We start from the raw sequence: 15774 nt of genomic DNA, 5'->3' as shown, positions 1-15774 counted from the left end.
AAAATCAAAATACTAAAATCTCTTGTTAGTTTTAGTACTGAAAATATTGGCTAAGACATTGGCCTCAAAACTGCGTTGAATAGAACGATAACCTTGAACCATGCGAAAAAACCATTTAAAAAATGAGAACCCCTTGGAGGCCATAGACGTTTAAGTAGATAATAATGGCTTTTGGTACGAAACTTATTTAATTACAAAAAGGTTGAGAGGACAGCCCGTGAAATTTAGTAGGACAGTTTTTCAAAATTAATTTTTGAAAAAAAGAACAACTCTTCTTTTTTTAGACTACGTTACTGAGATAAGAGCAGATGACATTGTAGGACATATAAACATAAAACAAAATAAAACGAAAAAAAAAATACAGAGGCGTTGTTGCAAAGACGAGCATCTTCAGAAAACTCGGTGTTAAAGTGAAAACAAGAAAACCCGCAAGCCTGAAAATACTTCGAACATCAAAGTCTAAAATGAAAACCCTTATTTCGGAAAATAAGCAAAGTTTTACTTCTTGAACATTTGAACAAATTCATTCAGTTTTGTTACAGCTTTCGTATGATACCAGTTTTATTTTTCTACACCAAAGAAAAACAAAGAAACGATGAGCAAAAAAGTCCCCTAAAAATTTCGTTGGAAAAGAAAAGTCCTTTTTTTAGAAACCAACGAGCGGACAAAATAAATTAGGCACTAGTTCTTTGCAACTTCTTTCGAACAATGCTTTTAAAGATAGAAATTCTATTAAATCTCATTTGTTAAATGACCATTTACCCAATTCCTTTTTGTTTTAATTCATTTTACCCCATGGCCTTTAACCCAACCTTCCATTTTACCAAATGCAATTTCACCCAATGCCATTTTACGCAGTGCCAACTTACCCAATGCCAAATTAACCAACTTTGAGAATTACCCGATGTATTTGGTCTGATTGTAATTATGCTCTTTTTAAGTTCAAAGCAAATTGCGTAAAACTAATTACACGGCAGTGATGAAACCTTTCTGTCATAGTCCAAAGCAAATGACGTCAAGCATTTATTAACAAATGCGGAACAAAACATTAATTTGCACTAAGAATTCAATGTCCTAAAAAGCGGCTTTTTGGTCAAAGACACTTTTTTGTCAAAGCAGTTTACTGGTCAATTGAGTTTAAAAATGCGTGCAATGCAGTATATAAAACAGAACTAACGCTAAATGTGGAGCAGATTTGATTGAATGGCTTGTTCACGCAGTCTGACCAGCATACTTGGTAGTTCAATTCCCGTCGAAAAAAAAAATTACCAGAATTCACAAAAAATAATGCAAAAAAGCAAACTGGGAAAACAAAGGTTAGGAAAATAAGAAAAACTTGTCAAAATCAGGGAAGTCATTGGGGCAAGTCAATAGAAACGAAGGAGAAAACAACTAATGGTGCCCATACTCTTTAATCTAAAAAAATGAGCCCTGCAGCTGTTCTAGTTTTCTAGATAAGATTTCTCTGATAATTATTTTGGCAAAAACGAATAAAATGAGCGTGAAGACTACAAGTGCGTATATTCGGCCAAAAACCGAAAATTAACAGCTATATCATCAGTTTGGAATTTTTCACAATGTTTTCAACGTTTTAATTAATATCACCCGATAATTTTTTCGGGTTTCTGGCTCAATTTCACTTGTCGCTCTAATGATATTTAACTTTGGGTCTGTAATATTGAGCACAATTTCCTCGAGAAAGTTTCGGAGGCAGGGCATTCGTCGTCCTAGCTAACCCCTCAGCTGCGTTTCCGCTAAAATTCAAGAGCCGCAAGGGGTATTGCGCTTCTTTTGTGTCTCGTCCAATTGTTTCAATTTATATATAGTTTTTCGGGAAACATTATATAGGATCGTCGATCATTTGTCAAGATTCTTGTTCTATTTCGAGGACCTCTGAAATTTTTTGTATCTCTTCCATCACCAAATCGAAAGAGGTCGAAAACGTATACTACGAATCAAGGCTCTCTGCTGGTGTCATTCGTAGGGCGAGTTCAATTTGTACGTTGTTTTTGTACAGATTTTGCCGCCAATTTCAGATATCTTTCCATTGAAACTCTGACAAAGGTGAAAAGACAATCCTTTGCCTTCGCTTGCAGCATACATGTTCAGTAAACATATTGATCGCTTCCCTCTCAAAATCCAGAAGCGTTTTATGGAGAAAAACAACCCCTTGAGCTCACTCAGTCCGACCAGTACTTTTCTTTGTGTTTCTCTTTTGTTACTGATTAACGAATAATATATATATATATATATATATATATATATTTAAATATATACATATATATATATATATATATTTATATATATATATATATATATAATATATATATATATATATATATATATATATATATATATATATATATATATATATATAATATATATAAATATATATATAATATATATATATATATATATATATATATATATATATATATATATTATATATATATATATATATATATATATATAATATATATATATATATATATATATATATATATATATATATATATATATATATATATATATATATAGTATACGGAGGAATCTCTAAGAAGCGACCTCCAATCTAAAAATGTACGGTATACAGCTGGTAGGATTGAATAGAGGTGATTTTTAAAACGCCATCGAAAAGCCATAAAAAGTTGTTGTTTTTCAGCGATTGCAAAAGTTTTCTGGTTTCCAACATTAACAATCGCTTGTTATCTAACATACCGGTATGATACAGACAGAATTTTTAAAATCGTGCCAGAGTATGGGAAAGTTTGTTTTTTATGCGCAATGTGTCTGGTCCAATTGTTTCAATTATAATATAGTTCTTCGGGGAACATTTTGTAAGATCGTCGATCATTTGTAAAGATTCTTGTTCTATTTCGAGGACCTCTGAAATTTTTTGTATCTCTTCAATCACCAAATCGAAAGATGTCGAAAATGTATACAACCAAACAAGGCTCTGTGTTGATGTCATTTGTGGGGCGAGTGCAATTTGTACGCTGTTTTTGTACAATTTCCTCACGCCAATTTCAGATATTTTTCCATTGAGACTCTGACAAAGGTGAAAATACAATCCTTTGCCTTCGCTTACAGCATACAGTTCAGTAAACATATTGATCGCTTCCCTCTCAAAATCCAGAAGCGTTTTATGGAGAAAAACAACCCATTGAGCTCACTCAGTCCGACCAGTACTTTTCTTTATGTGTTTTTCCATCTGTTGCTGAATAACGCGTATGTATCTATAAATATATATAAATATATCAATATATATATATATATATATATATATATATATATATATATACATTTATACACATATGTATATATATATATATATATATATATATATATATATATATATATGTACGGAGGAATCTGTAAGAAGCGACCTCCAATCTAAAAATGTTCGGTATACAGCTGGTAGGATTGATTAGAGGTGATTTCAAAAACGCCATCGAAAAGCCATAAAAAGTTGTTGGTTGTCAGCGATTGCAGAAGTTTTCTGGCTTCAAACATTAACATTCGCTCGTTATCTAACATACCGGCATCATACAGACAGAATTCTTAAAATTGTGCCAGAGTATCGGAAAGTTTGTCTCTTGCGGGCAACTTTTTTGTTTTCTTTTACTTCTTGCATGTTGAGGCTCCGGCTGACTTCTGATCGTGTCGGCAGGGACAATTGTGTTTATTATCTGACGCAATTAGCTGAAGGTTACTCGCAAGGATCATTTTATTATCTGGATCTTGCTCTGTTCTGGCGGTTTAAATCATTTTGTTCACAATTTGTTTCGTTTCAACAAGCCCAGGAATAATATCATGATTGCTATCGTGTTTAGTGGATAATAGTTGCCCGTTGGCGTTAATGGCATTCATTTTGCATTTGCGTGAGTTTCATTTTGAACACTTCCAATGTGCTGCCGTTTTTGTTTGTAATTTCTTGTGAAAATCATTGCCGTCAAGGATTAAAGTCAATCCATCTCGCTGGGACATATCCCAAGTTATTGAATTCATTCTATGCGTATATTTTTTGTCAAACTTTCGTTCAGAATGATGCCTGGAAAACTTTTATCAAATACTATTTAGTATTTGTGGTTTTTGCGTCCTGTTTCAATTAAGTACAATCGATTACTTTATTACTAACTATTGGATTTTACTAATTATTGGATCCTTAGGGTAATTTTGCCTTGGGTAAAATGGCAGGTTGGCTAAAATGGCGTTGGGTAAAATCGCATTGGGTAAAATGGTATTTTGTAGATTTTTTTTCAGCACGTTAAATATGATTTAGATTTCATTATCTCAAGAATAAAGAGAAACTGCTGGTTTGTAAAAAAAGGCAACAAATTTCCAGAAGTTATAGATGATCGCGTTGTTGTGGTGGTCTCTTCTTTCAAGACCATACGACCTTGGCTTTGAAGTTATGTCTGTTTATTACGATCGCTAATCACTTGGGTAAGAGACGTGCTGATAAATGGTTAAATCAACGTTGCTAAATTCCTTTTCAAGTTGAGATTAATAATACGCGTTATAGAAAAAAAATTGAAAGTGAATGAGTTTTATTATTTGGAGTGCAAATAAATCCTCTCAGTCTAAACAAAGAACTTAGCGATGCGTTAACTAGTGACCTAGCGGTCGAAAGGTAGTTAAGAACTCTTTCTTAAATCTCATTTCGGCCTCTTTTCGCTCCAATTTTGGGAAATCCGACCTCATCCCGTTCTAAGGTTATAATCATTTCATATGTCTCCTCAAATTTCACCTACGGCTAAGTCAGTGTTAATGCGGTGAATGCACGTGAACAAACTACCCGTTTAATCCTCAGATGTACAGAATGGGGCTTATTTGTCAGTCGTAAAGTAGACCCTGAACTAATCGATAAAGTTACCATCAATCAGAGAAATTGACAGCTTTTTATTGCGTCGGTGATAGCAGTTTTAGGCGGCTTTATTTCAGAATAATTTGACAATGATAACTTCGTACATGCAACTCTTAAAAATTTTGTTGATCAGTTTTTTCCTACTTTTTAAGAAAACTATCAACACGTGGACTTTTCGAAAATTATGGGAAAATACAAATATATTTGAATTTTTGGAATTGTTATTAATATATATTTTTGAAGTATTCTATTTAGTATTTAATATTCGAACCATAATGACCATGAATAATGTGTCACCCACGCAAAAACTAAAGCTATCAAAGACCCACACACTATCATCAAGTCAACCGTAAGGACCCTTTTATTAGATGCATTAAAAAGATATATATCCGTCTATAAAGGGAAATACAGACATAACGTCCAGACATTTTGTTCTGGATCATCGACCTAAGAAAAATTTTATTCCTGAGAGAATTGTTGCCCATAAAAATGACAATGATAACACGACACCCCAGACCATAATTAGAGGTAAAAACTGGCAGTCTATAATGGAATGAAAAGTAAAATAATATGCAGCCGTCATACGCTATGGTACCAAAAAGATACGTATATGACAATTTGTGCTCCTTGAGTCATTATTGCTCAGAAAGTTTGATTTGAACTCAGGAGTTTTAAACGATATTTTGTTCTTTATTTTGTTCTGATATTTTGATGCGGAAAAGATTTGTTTCAAAACTTTTTTTCTTTTACAGCCTGCCCAGCTGATACGATTTGAGCTGCTCACTGAAAAGATGCAACTGACCAGATTACGTCTTTATTTAGCTTATAATCGAATGAATTACAATGGGAAACAATAGTATACAATACCGGCAAACATTTTATTATCAAATTTTTGAAAAAGAAGAAAAAAGAACTCAGGATCTCGTCTTCAGAGCGTTTTATTGCAAAATAGATGGAACAAAGTATATATGCAATCTCGATCATTTGTCAGCTCAAATAATTAAACAATTTTTTTTAAAAAGAACAACATTTTTGCATAAAAACATAATGCTCAATTTTTTCATATGTAAAACTTGATTTTGACAAATTGCCGGTTGGGGAAGTTATGGTTGAATTCAATTCTGAATTAAGTTGATTTTTAGAAAGTTTTATTAGGATCACTCTTGTACCCACAAATCACCATGGTACCCACACAATTAAGTCTTTTACTTTTACTCAAAAACCCACACAATCGCGTCTTCAAAGTTTCGTCCTCATCAACCCACACAATCGGGTTCTACAGAAAAAATTAGCATTGTTCCCACCCATTGGGTGACAAACAAGCTCTTGCACAGCCAAAACTGGGCAACTAAAATTTGGGTGAGCCAAGACTATAAATTAACCATTGTGGGGCTGAAGGTGTTGGTGCATGAATGAGCCTAATAACAGGGGATTTCTTGCGATAAGCATTGCAACTGAATCTCTCAATGAAGTCACTGAAACTACTGAGATAACCAATAGTCGGCAATTGATAAAGTTGTTTGAAAGTTTTGATTATCGGCACGCAAGGCTATGATTTTCAAAGTTTATCGAACCAAATCTGAGAAGCCCTCGAATGATTCAAACGCGGATGGTACAAACTGAATACCTATTTCGGAACTTTTTTGGGCATATTGTTCATATTTCTTTTCTTTAGCAATTGCTAGAGCAAGACCAAACCTCCTCACCGCATCTGCATTAGAGTGGGCTGCATTGGAAAATTTATGGTTACATCTAACGCAGCCCTTTGTCCCGCTTTTCAGCTGGGCAAGAATATGTCTCCTGAGCTTGAGTTGTTATCCGGAATCAAATTTTTCTGTTCGGGTGCAAAGTTAGCAGTCGAACAAGCAGCAAATATTCTATCCCTCACCCATTCGTTCCGCGAAATCATATCTTTCGACCATGACAGCTTAGAGCGCAATCACCCAGCTTGTCCAGTGTGCCGTTTTGACAATAAAAAAATTTTGGTTCCTCAATGTATAACGGAACACTAAACTGATACTTCAATGTGGCTCTGAGTTCATTTGGCTGAAGACCAAAGCCCACACTAGGAATTGCAGGTGCGGAAAGCCACGCACCAGATTGAGGCAACGTTAGTGAACGCAAACGAGCTTTATCCCGAATTGAAAATCAGATTACCAAGAAGAAGAGAAAATGCAGCATCGTCAAGTGCCTCCTGAATCTTGCGTTGTGTATGCCTACTAATTTCTAGTTTATTCATATCTTCCACTGTTTCTTTGAAGTTTGGTTGTCATTCATTATCTCGCCGGTTATTTGTTCAACTAAAGCGTCTGACTTCGATGCTGACCCAACTTACGCCGCCTTCAATTGGTCAAATGCATGTCTATGTCCACGCTTATTGGGAGCCAAGCTTGTATCCAAGCGTTGTCAATTTCAAAGGTGCCTAAACAAATTTTCAAATGTACGTCAAAATCTTGCAAAATAACAGAGGTTTCGTCGTATGCAGTGTGACATATCAGGGAATATACCATATTTGGGGCAACAATATAGCTTCCAAAAATAGCAAGTGCACAATGTAGGCCGTATAGATAAGCCAAAGTGTCGAGCAGTTTTCCTAATTCATTGACTCTCTTCCTCAAAAAAACAGCAACAAAGCTGGAATTGCCGATTGCAGCGCATACGATTTCAAATCCCTCTTTGCTATTCTTCATGAGCTTGTTATCTAAAATATTCAAGTCAATGGGTGACCAGAGCTCACATTTTTATATTCTGAACTTTAAACTGCAGCCTTCAACCAAACTAGTCAACAAACTCAAAGCTGTGCAAAAGTTTTGATGGCTACCATCAAGGATGCCTTCATCCAAAATCCAATTATGCTGTAGTAGATTTGTTAAATTTTTTTTTCAATTCCTCTAATGATTGGCCACAGAGCCAGTGAATATAAACAATGAAAATATTACAAATGACCACCTTGTGAGCAGTAAAAAGTAGCAAAATGGTCAACACTAGGTAAGAAATTAGCAACTGCTTCCGAAACCTTTCTTCTTTCATCTGAATTAAAGACTTGTTTGAAATCAATCTGCAATGTTCCTCTTTTTTCAATTTTTGCACTTTTTCAAAAGAAGTTCTTGTTGCAAGTGCTATTCCCTCAGCACCAACTTTGGCTGCTACTCCCAATTGTTTTGTGTTAAATAGTTCGGCCGCTTCTGAGTTTGCTTCACATGCTATGCAAATAGCAATAAGAGCAATAAGAGGTCGATTGACTTCCCAACAGCAATGGGACAGACCCCAACTTTCAACTTTTTCATTGCAGTTAGCGTTGCACTACAAAGAATAGGAACAACGAATTCGATGACCCCTGCTGGCTAGGTTGCTGAATTTCCTTAACATAGAGATTGCTCGCTTTGACTGATCAGGGGCAGCGCAAAATACTGCATGCAGCAGATGCATGCTTGGGATACATTTTGGCGGCCCAGTTGCAGTAATTTTGGATGACGACTTGATATGGAAGAAAAATGATGCCTCGTCAAATTGATATGGGTTTGTGTTAGCATCTTGATCAATTTGTTGATCAGGTTGCTTTTCCTTACGGTGGAACTTTTTAATTTCATTCATTGTTACGTGCAACTCCTTTGAGAAGACAAAAACTTTCGTTGCCCTCCCAAACTGCTCCTGCAGGCAAAGACATTTCAAGCGGCCTATTGAAGCGTTTTTTGACTTCATAAGTGCATCATAAACGATAGATTTTTATCAATTATTTCTGAACAACATTTGCTACTCTTGTTGCTGCTTGTGTTTCTTAACCCCACAATTAGACATGCTTAACACTTATTTGCTCATCCAAATTTTCTAACGATTGTGCGTTTTTCTTTTCAATTGTCTAACTACTGTGCGTGTGAAAAGCAAGCGTCGATGTAACGCCATTTAGCAAAGCGGATAGACGAGATTGTGCAGTCCGAGAGTTCAGCAATTCTAGCTGCAACATATATAAATCTGAATGAACTCCCAGATCGTGGAACCATTAGCGGTAAGCACATTCCTACCCTAAGGTTTATTCCCCTAAAGGTTGGGTTGAGATGGAGAGAATTACTAACGTCCGTTTAGTAACTTTGACCGCCTCATTCAAAATTTTACAGGAATGAACCTTAGGGTAGGATTTTGATCACCGCTGATGGTTCCGAGATCTGGGAGTTCTCTTAGATTTATGTCTGTTGCAGCTGGATTTGCTGAACTCACAAAATCTCGTCTATCCAATTTGCTAAATCGTGTTGTATTTTTTTCGCTTAGAAAATAAAAGCGTAAATTGCGAGCAAACCATCTCTTCGAAGTTTGGTCCCTCTGGTCATATCTAATGGTAGTTTTTCCGAAATGATGTTCAATAACAGGTATCTGGTACAGTTAATCCTTTTTGTTGTGGTGGAAAAGGGTTGTTTTGGGGGCATTTGAAAGCGGGATGCGGTGTCGTCAATTATTAAACTATTAATATGCCGAGTCAACCCCGAATATAAATTGCATTGCTCTGCCCCCTGACTAAGCTCTTTAGTAATATAAGTCTCAGCTAACAAATCTTCATGCTTTTGCTAGTTTTCATAACTGTTTTTTCTGATTAAAATTGAATGCGCAATTGTCTACCTGCAGTTTTTTTATCCAACCAGATAAACAAACAGAGATTGTGGTCGTTTTGGTTAGATCTCACCGGTTTGAGGTCCACACAAGCTGCTGAAAATCACTACATAACTGATTTCCTCACGTACAGGGTGCTTTTGTCAATACAATAACCAAAGGTTTTGTTGGTGGGGAGATCAATCTAGGGTGCTGTTGGTGGGGAGATCAAAAAATTGGTGGGGAGATCAATCTAGGGTGCTAAAGACTCTAAAGTGTACAATAAAATTAGCAGTGTGCAACGAGCTAAATTTAATCATGTCCATAGTATTTCGAAAACTCTAAATAATCTATATTGGTTTTCAAAGCAAAAATTTGTCTATTTGAAGTTTCATTCGGGGGCAGTTGTATTCAAGGGCCGCCATATTGGTAGGAAATGGATGGAAGAAACAACTTATGGAATCATACTAGTCGACAAATGTTCTCTGAGAGTTGGCGGTATACTCATATACGGTATCAGTTTCGGTGAAAAATTCAATTAATTGTGGAAATTAATACAATAGTGGACCTAACTTGAAGAAACATTTAAGAAACTACGAGAGCCAGTTCGGCCACGACTTACGGAGTTTTATTTATCAATTAGCAAAGAAAACTATAAAAAATACACCTTGATGATGCTGGGAACAGTGAAACGTCTCGGACATCTCCAGATGCACCAGCTTTGAGCTGCTAGCACTCAATTGCTTTTGTTGTTAACTAATTTAAGCAGGCTATATAAAGACTTTGATTTTCATAAAGTGCAGGGACCAGAATAAAAAAAATTGTGGTTAGAATAATTTCAATAAAAAGCAAGTTATCTTTATTTCTGTCAGAATTCTTCTAACAGGATCACCGGAGATACCGCACTCCGTTGCTAAGGGACGTAACAATTGAGTTGACTTTGGCGTACTAGGAGGATATTTTGATTGTAAGGAGTCGGCACGAAGCCGGTGCTGCCGGAAACCAAAAACAGTTTTTGAGCTGCCGACTGAGTTCGAATTGCTATTACAATTTTGCCAAGCAGTTAGTGCCTTTTTGCTTTCTGAATTCGCGACTCGTTCAATTTTTCCCATGGCAGAAAAAATGCAATGGTTAATGTATAGGAGATGATTTTTGATTCGAAAGAATTTCACATTCAAGATACGGATTTTTGATTCTTTGATCCAACCGTTATATGCCCTACAGAGTAAGCATCGCGTTTGTGACTAAGTCTTGGATAAGTACTATAGCAGTAGAGGAACAATTGACACCCAGCAATAGGTTATTTTCATCTACGAGAAGAGCAGATTTAAAGAGTTAGCAACCAAATTAGGGAGATCAAAAGTGAAATTTTGAAGTTACCTGACCAGTTTTAAACATTATTTTTAAAATAGTATTCATTTTTTTTTATTTTTATTATTACTCTTCGAAATTGTCTTAAAATTTTTATTGTTGACTTTGAAATTATGACTTTTTATTGCTTTTACAACGTGAACAGACGTTTTGGTATTCTACAAGTTTCTACGAATCGAAGAGGAGTATTGGTATTCTACAGGTTTTTTTAACTGAAGCAAGTTCATGACTTGAATGTTGACTTCTTTCTATTCGAACTTTTACGACCACTATTGGACGTTGACATCTGTTTCGGAGATTGGACTTTAACAGTAGCTTAATTTGTAATATAAATTAAATAGGAACTGCTAGTAAAATTCAAGGTGAAGAGGTCATTTCGAAAAGTTTTGATCCCATAGAACCCCTCCTACCTATCTGACCTACCCCCAAGCTAGCCCCAGCCCCCCAAGCTACCCTCAACTCAGAACAGAAATTTGCGTCACTGAGAGTTTAAAATTTGCGATAATCTGATTGGCAATAGTCAACAAGTGTGGAAAAGGGAAACCAGCAGAAACAATAAGATTGCGCTACAGCCTTTTGAAAAATCTTCCCAGTAAAAGTCAGAAAAAAAATATATTTTACTGCCTAGCGTTGCATTGACTGTTAAAAAAGGGTAATTTTCCAAACTATTGAAAAATTCAATGAAAAGAACAACAGAAGTTAGAAACTTAATTAGCCATGCAAAAAAAACTAAGATGAGTTGAAAAGAATTAGTTAAGCTGTGATGGGTTTGAAAGAGAGTTGCAAAGGTTTTGAAAGTGAATAACAAAGACTAGAAATCAATTTTAATTAAATATCTCCGATGAAGGTTTTTTTAATTTAGTTGGATTAGCTAATAAAAATCAAATATTTTTCTCGTCTCATCAAAAAAATTTTGCAAGTTGCGAATTTATCGTTGCCGACTCATTCAATGGCTATCTCCAGAAAAACTGCTGTTGAGAGTTATTGAACATAACTTGGAGACTGGAAAAAATAGAAGCAGGAGACCCCGCTGACATTTAGTGCAATTGAACTACGCAAAAAGAAAAACGGAAAATAAAAATTGTCAACTTCAACACCTGTCTAGGAACAGAACTTCAGAAACGGTCAACCTGCGACCGACATGATCAACATTAAAAATTGTTCACGTGCTGAATGTTTTTGGAAAACTAATTTTCTAAAGCTGACCAATATGCTCAAAACTTTTTGCCGAAATTTGGAATAGATGCGTTAGCTGAAACATCATATATATATATATATATATATATATATATATATTGCATAACTTTTTTCTCCCCTTAGAACATTAACATATTGTCTTATTATGAGTTGAGTGAAAATTAAGGCTTTCTAACTTTCTTCAATCTTCTTCGTCTTCTGTTGAAACTTATCCACCTTAAAACTGTTACCTGCCAAAATCTCATTTCTGAAGGTGCTAGCTCTCAAATTTTTTTTACATTGCATTTGAAAAGTCATCATACACACAAATAGGCGGTACAATGAATGAGCAAATAACAAATTAAACATTTCTGTTTATAGTTGATGTAAAGTTGAATCTTATATAGAAAACAAAGTAATATCTGAAGTAACCGTTTTTTTCGCAGGTTTGCGATTGCTCTGGTTTAAAAAAGGACAAAGCAATCAATAAGAAGAATTCATCAAAAAATCTCTTTAAAGACCTAGAGCGCCGAAGAGTGAGCAACAAATTAAAATAGAGCAAAACTACGTGAAACATTTCAGAGTGCAAAACTTGTCAGAACTTTTTTGTTTTTAATCCGTGAATAAAATTAAACGTGGTTCTAAGATGAAACATGAAAAATGGCCCAGGAAACATGGTTCTTGAAATATAAAAGTTTCAGTGTTGCTTGATTTTGAAAACTTTGATCTAGATTCTAATTGTCAACGTATAATGTATGTACTTACTCTTCTTGGGGGCTGAAAATTATTCATAGCACTTTGTATAGATGGAATGATAATCCAAAACAGTCATTTGGTTATTATTGTATTTGTTGAAATTGTTGTTGTCAAGGTGAACACAATATTAATAGCATTGCTCTATAGAAAAAAAATATAAAATTTTTTTTCCTTGGTTCGGGTATTACCTGATTTTTTGAACAGGCTGGTTATTAGGAAATCATAATTTACTGTGCAATTTTACCAGCCACAAAATATTACATAAATTTCAAAGTATCTTTGTTGAAAGTTAAAATCAGTTCTTTAGAAGTTCAGGTATACGTTTTATGGAAATCTTTTCTCTTAAAAAGTGCATATTTTGTTTGGAAGGCACAAAAATAAATTGTTGGTGTAAATGCTGTTTGAGCATCTGTCTAACTGTTTTGTTTTTGTTTTATCAGTCTTCTATCAAGTGGATTTAACCAAATTTGAATGCTGTTTCTGTATTAGAGTTCTTGTCATTCATAAAATGAGGTGCTCAGTTTGGCAAACTTTTATACCAAACGAGTTCTTGTCAGAAGAAACCTTCATTGTATCACGTTCACAAAGAATAAAGCTTCTCTAAGCTTGCTTGCATACATTCTTATTCGTAATAAAATGCTCGAATGATAAGTCATTTCTTTTTATCAGCAGATCTCTAGTCCTCCTTTCTGAGGAAGCAAACACTTTTTCTTATAAATTTGTTACATATCTATTTTAAGGGGAGCAGGATTATTCATTTAATTTAAATAGTCTATGCCGCCATTGCGTAAATGAAACAAAAAAAGATACATTAGTAAAAAAAATAATGCCGAAAAAAAATTACCACGAAAAAAAAATAATTACTCATCCACCGCAGTGAATAAAGTTTTTGTTATACTTCTGAGAAAAAAATAATGACTCGAGTTAAAATAATGATATTTTTGGTTTGCATAGCTTCAAAAGGAGTACAACTATCTTTTGAAGTCAATATATACAATTATACGGTTGTAAATGTGTCAAATTAAAAAGTTAATAATTAACCCGCGGAATAAGAAGAGTTACAAAACTTTGGTATCGTTTATTGCAGATCTTCAACCTTGCGAGTGCTGCAATCAGGATTCTGAATCTGATCTTCATGATGGTCATAATCTCCCACTGGAACGGATGTCTCATGTTCCTGCTGCCTAGACTCTACGAATTCCCACACGACTCATGGGTCGCAGTTGATAAACTCACGGTGAGGTTGCCAATATTGCTGACAAAGGACTTGAAATCTCGGAATACAGCCCCCTCCACCCTGCCAATACAAAAATTAAAAACTCACACACAGATATGTACACCAACAATGTTTCGTTCATGACCTTCACTGTGTTTTTTGCGATAGCTGGGGTCGTGTTTGGGGTGGGTGGTGGGGGGGATTGTCAATTTTCCAAAAATCAATTGCAGTAAATGCTGCATAGGTACCGATATCCACTATTTTGCTCACTGAAGATCTCCAAAGAAAAAAAATTGGTTGTCAGTGAAAATGCATTTGTTTGATACAAGTTGGATGACATGATTATCTAAATGAGATGAGCGTGTTGATTCACCTGGAAGACCAATTTTTACTTAACCATTATGGTACAAACAAGAAATGTCACTTGATTGGGACTCAATTCTTATTGCAAACATTAGGTTTGACTATCAGCCCAAGCTCAATGTTATTTGTGATATGAGCTCAATTTTGGTTTCTGGCAGCAATTTCAGTGTCCAATTTCAGGGCAAAGACTGGACCGAGCAATATAGCTGGGCTCTCTTCAGGGCAATGTCACACATGTTATGCATCGGGTATGGCCAGGAACCCCCCACTTCAATCATGGATCTGTGGCTGGTAATGATCAGTATGATCTCTGGTGCCACTTGCTATGCTCTGTTCATTGGTAATGCCACCAATATGATACACCAGTTCGACTCGTCCAGAAGACAGTACACTGAAAAGGTACTTTTTATTCATCTCCTTCAGCAAGTTTTTGTTCCAATTATTGGAGGCACATCAAATTTTAATTAATTTCTAAAAGTATCCGAAAGTTTTTTTCCGAAGCATTGCAATAGTTAATGCTTGATAGGCCATCTAGGAGCCACAAAAAATAAGGTAAGTGAAATCGTTTTGAGTAAGCGTTTGCTTAATTGCTGGAATGAAAACAAAACTGGTCTCAATTAAATTATTTTGCAATTTCCCGACACTCAAAACATCAGAGCAATGAGAACTTTAATGTATCAATTTATGCAATGAAAATAGGAAACAAGCTTCTCTATGAACAGAAAGCTTGTTACGAACTCAGTAACTTCGAATTTGCTTGAGTTGCAGGCTCCCACTACCAAGGCAACAACGACTCAACACCGATATATACTCTGAAGTTTGATACGTCACTTAACAATGCTTCACAATCCTTTAAACGATTGCTGTCTTTTTGATTTATGTTTTAAATGTAGGCTTGGACAATTAGATTTTTGAAATGACAGCAAAGTAAATTGAACGAAATAAAGCAGTCAAAGTTTATTTTTAATAAATTTCTGCATTGAATCCAAAATTTGCTTAGGAAGCATTATTTTTAATATGTCAAAGTTTTCATTTTGAAATTGAAACTAGAAATTTTACTTCTAAAAGGCTCTAGTTGTTTAAAATCGCATTTCATAAAACTTTTCTGCAGCAAAAAATTGAAAGAAAATGAATGAAACAGTCGTAGTCAAAATAAACATTTAAACAGTTGAAGCTGGCGTAAGCTTCTTACAAAGTAAAGATATTCCAATAATTGTATCAAATATACATTCCGTTATAACACAAAAAGATGGTTTAAAAATATATCTGCGGGCTCATTTTATCGAGCTTTAGATGTTCAACTAAGATGTTCAAAACTATTAGATCCTTATAGAAGAAAAACAAAACAAGAAAAAAAAACTGTGTCATTCATTCAAGAGAAGGAGAAAAAATCTCAAATTCTGGTGTATCATGAAAACGTCAGAATATTTAGACATTTACATAC

General features: G+C 34.9%; 1 protein-coding gene across 1 annotated transcript; it reads left to right on the top strand.

The window, feature by feature from the left end:
• Window positions 1-13729: 13729 nt before the first annotated feature.
• On the top strand, window positions 13730-14729 carry LOC142358459 (potassium/sodium hyperpolarization-activated cyclic nucleotide-gated channel 3-like; the record flags this gene model as incomplete). Its single annotated transcript, XM_075409854.1, has 2 exons — window positions 13730-13988; window positions 14511-14729. Coding segments are annotated over exons 1-2 (321 nt in total), but the record flags the coding sequence as incomplete, so codon positions are not given.
• Window positions 14730-15774: the final 1045 nt, after the last annotated feature.

This window comes from Convolutriloba macropyga, unplaced genomic scaffold (genome assembly GCF_964194025.1).
Source record: "Convolutriloba macropyga unplaced genomic scaffold, txConMacr16.3 SCAFFOLD_5726, whole genome shotgun sequence".
In the NCBI taxonomy this organism is placed as follows: domain Eukaryota; kingdom Metazoa; phylum Xenacoelomorpha; order Acoela; family Convolutidae; genus Convolutriloba; species Convolutriloba macropyga.
The sequence above is the reverse complement of the archived record's forward strand: the minus strand, read 5'-3'. Positions and strand labels throughout refer to the sequence as shown.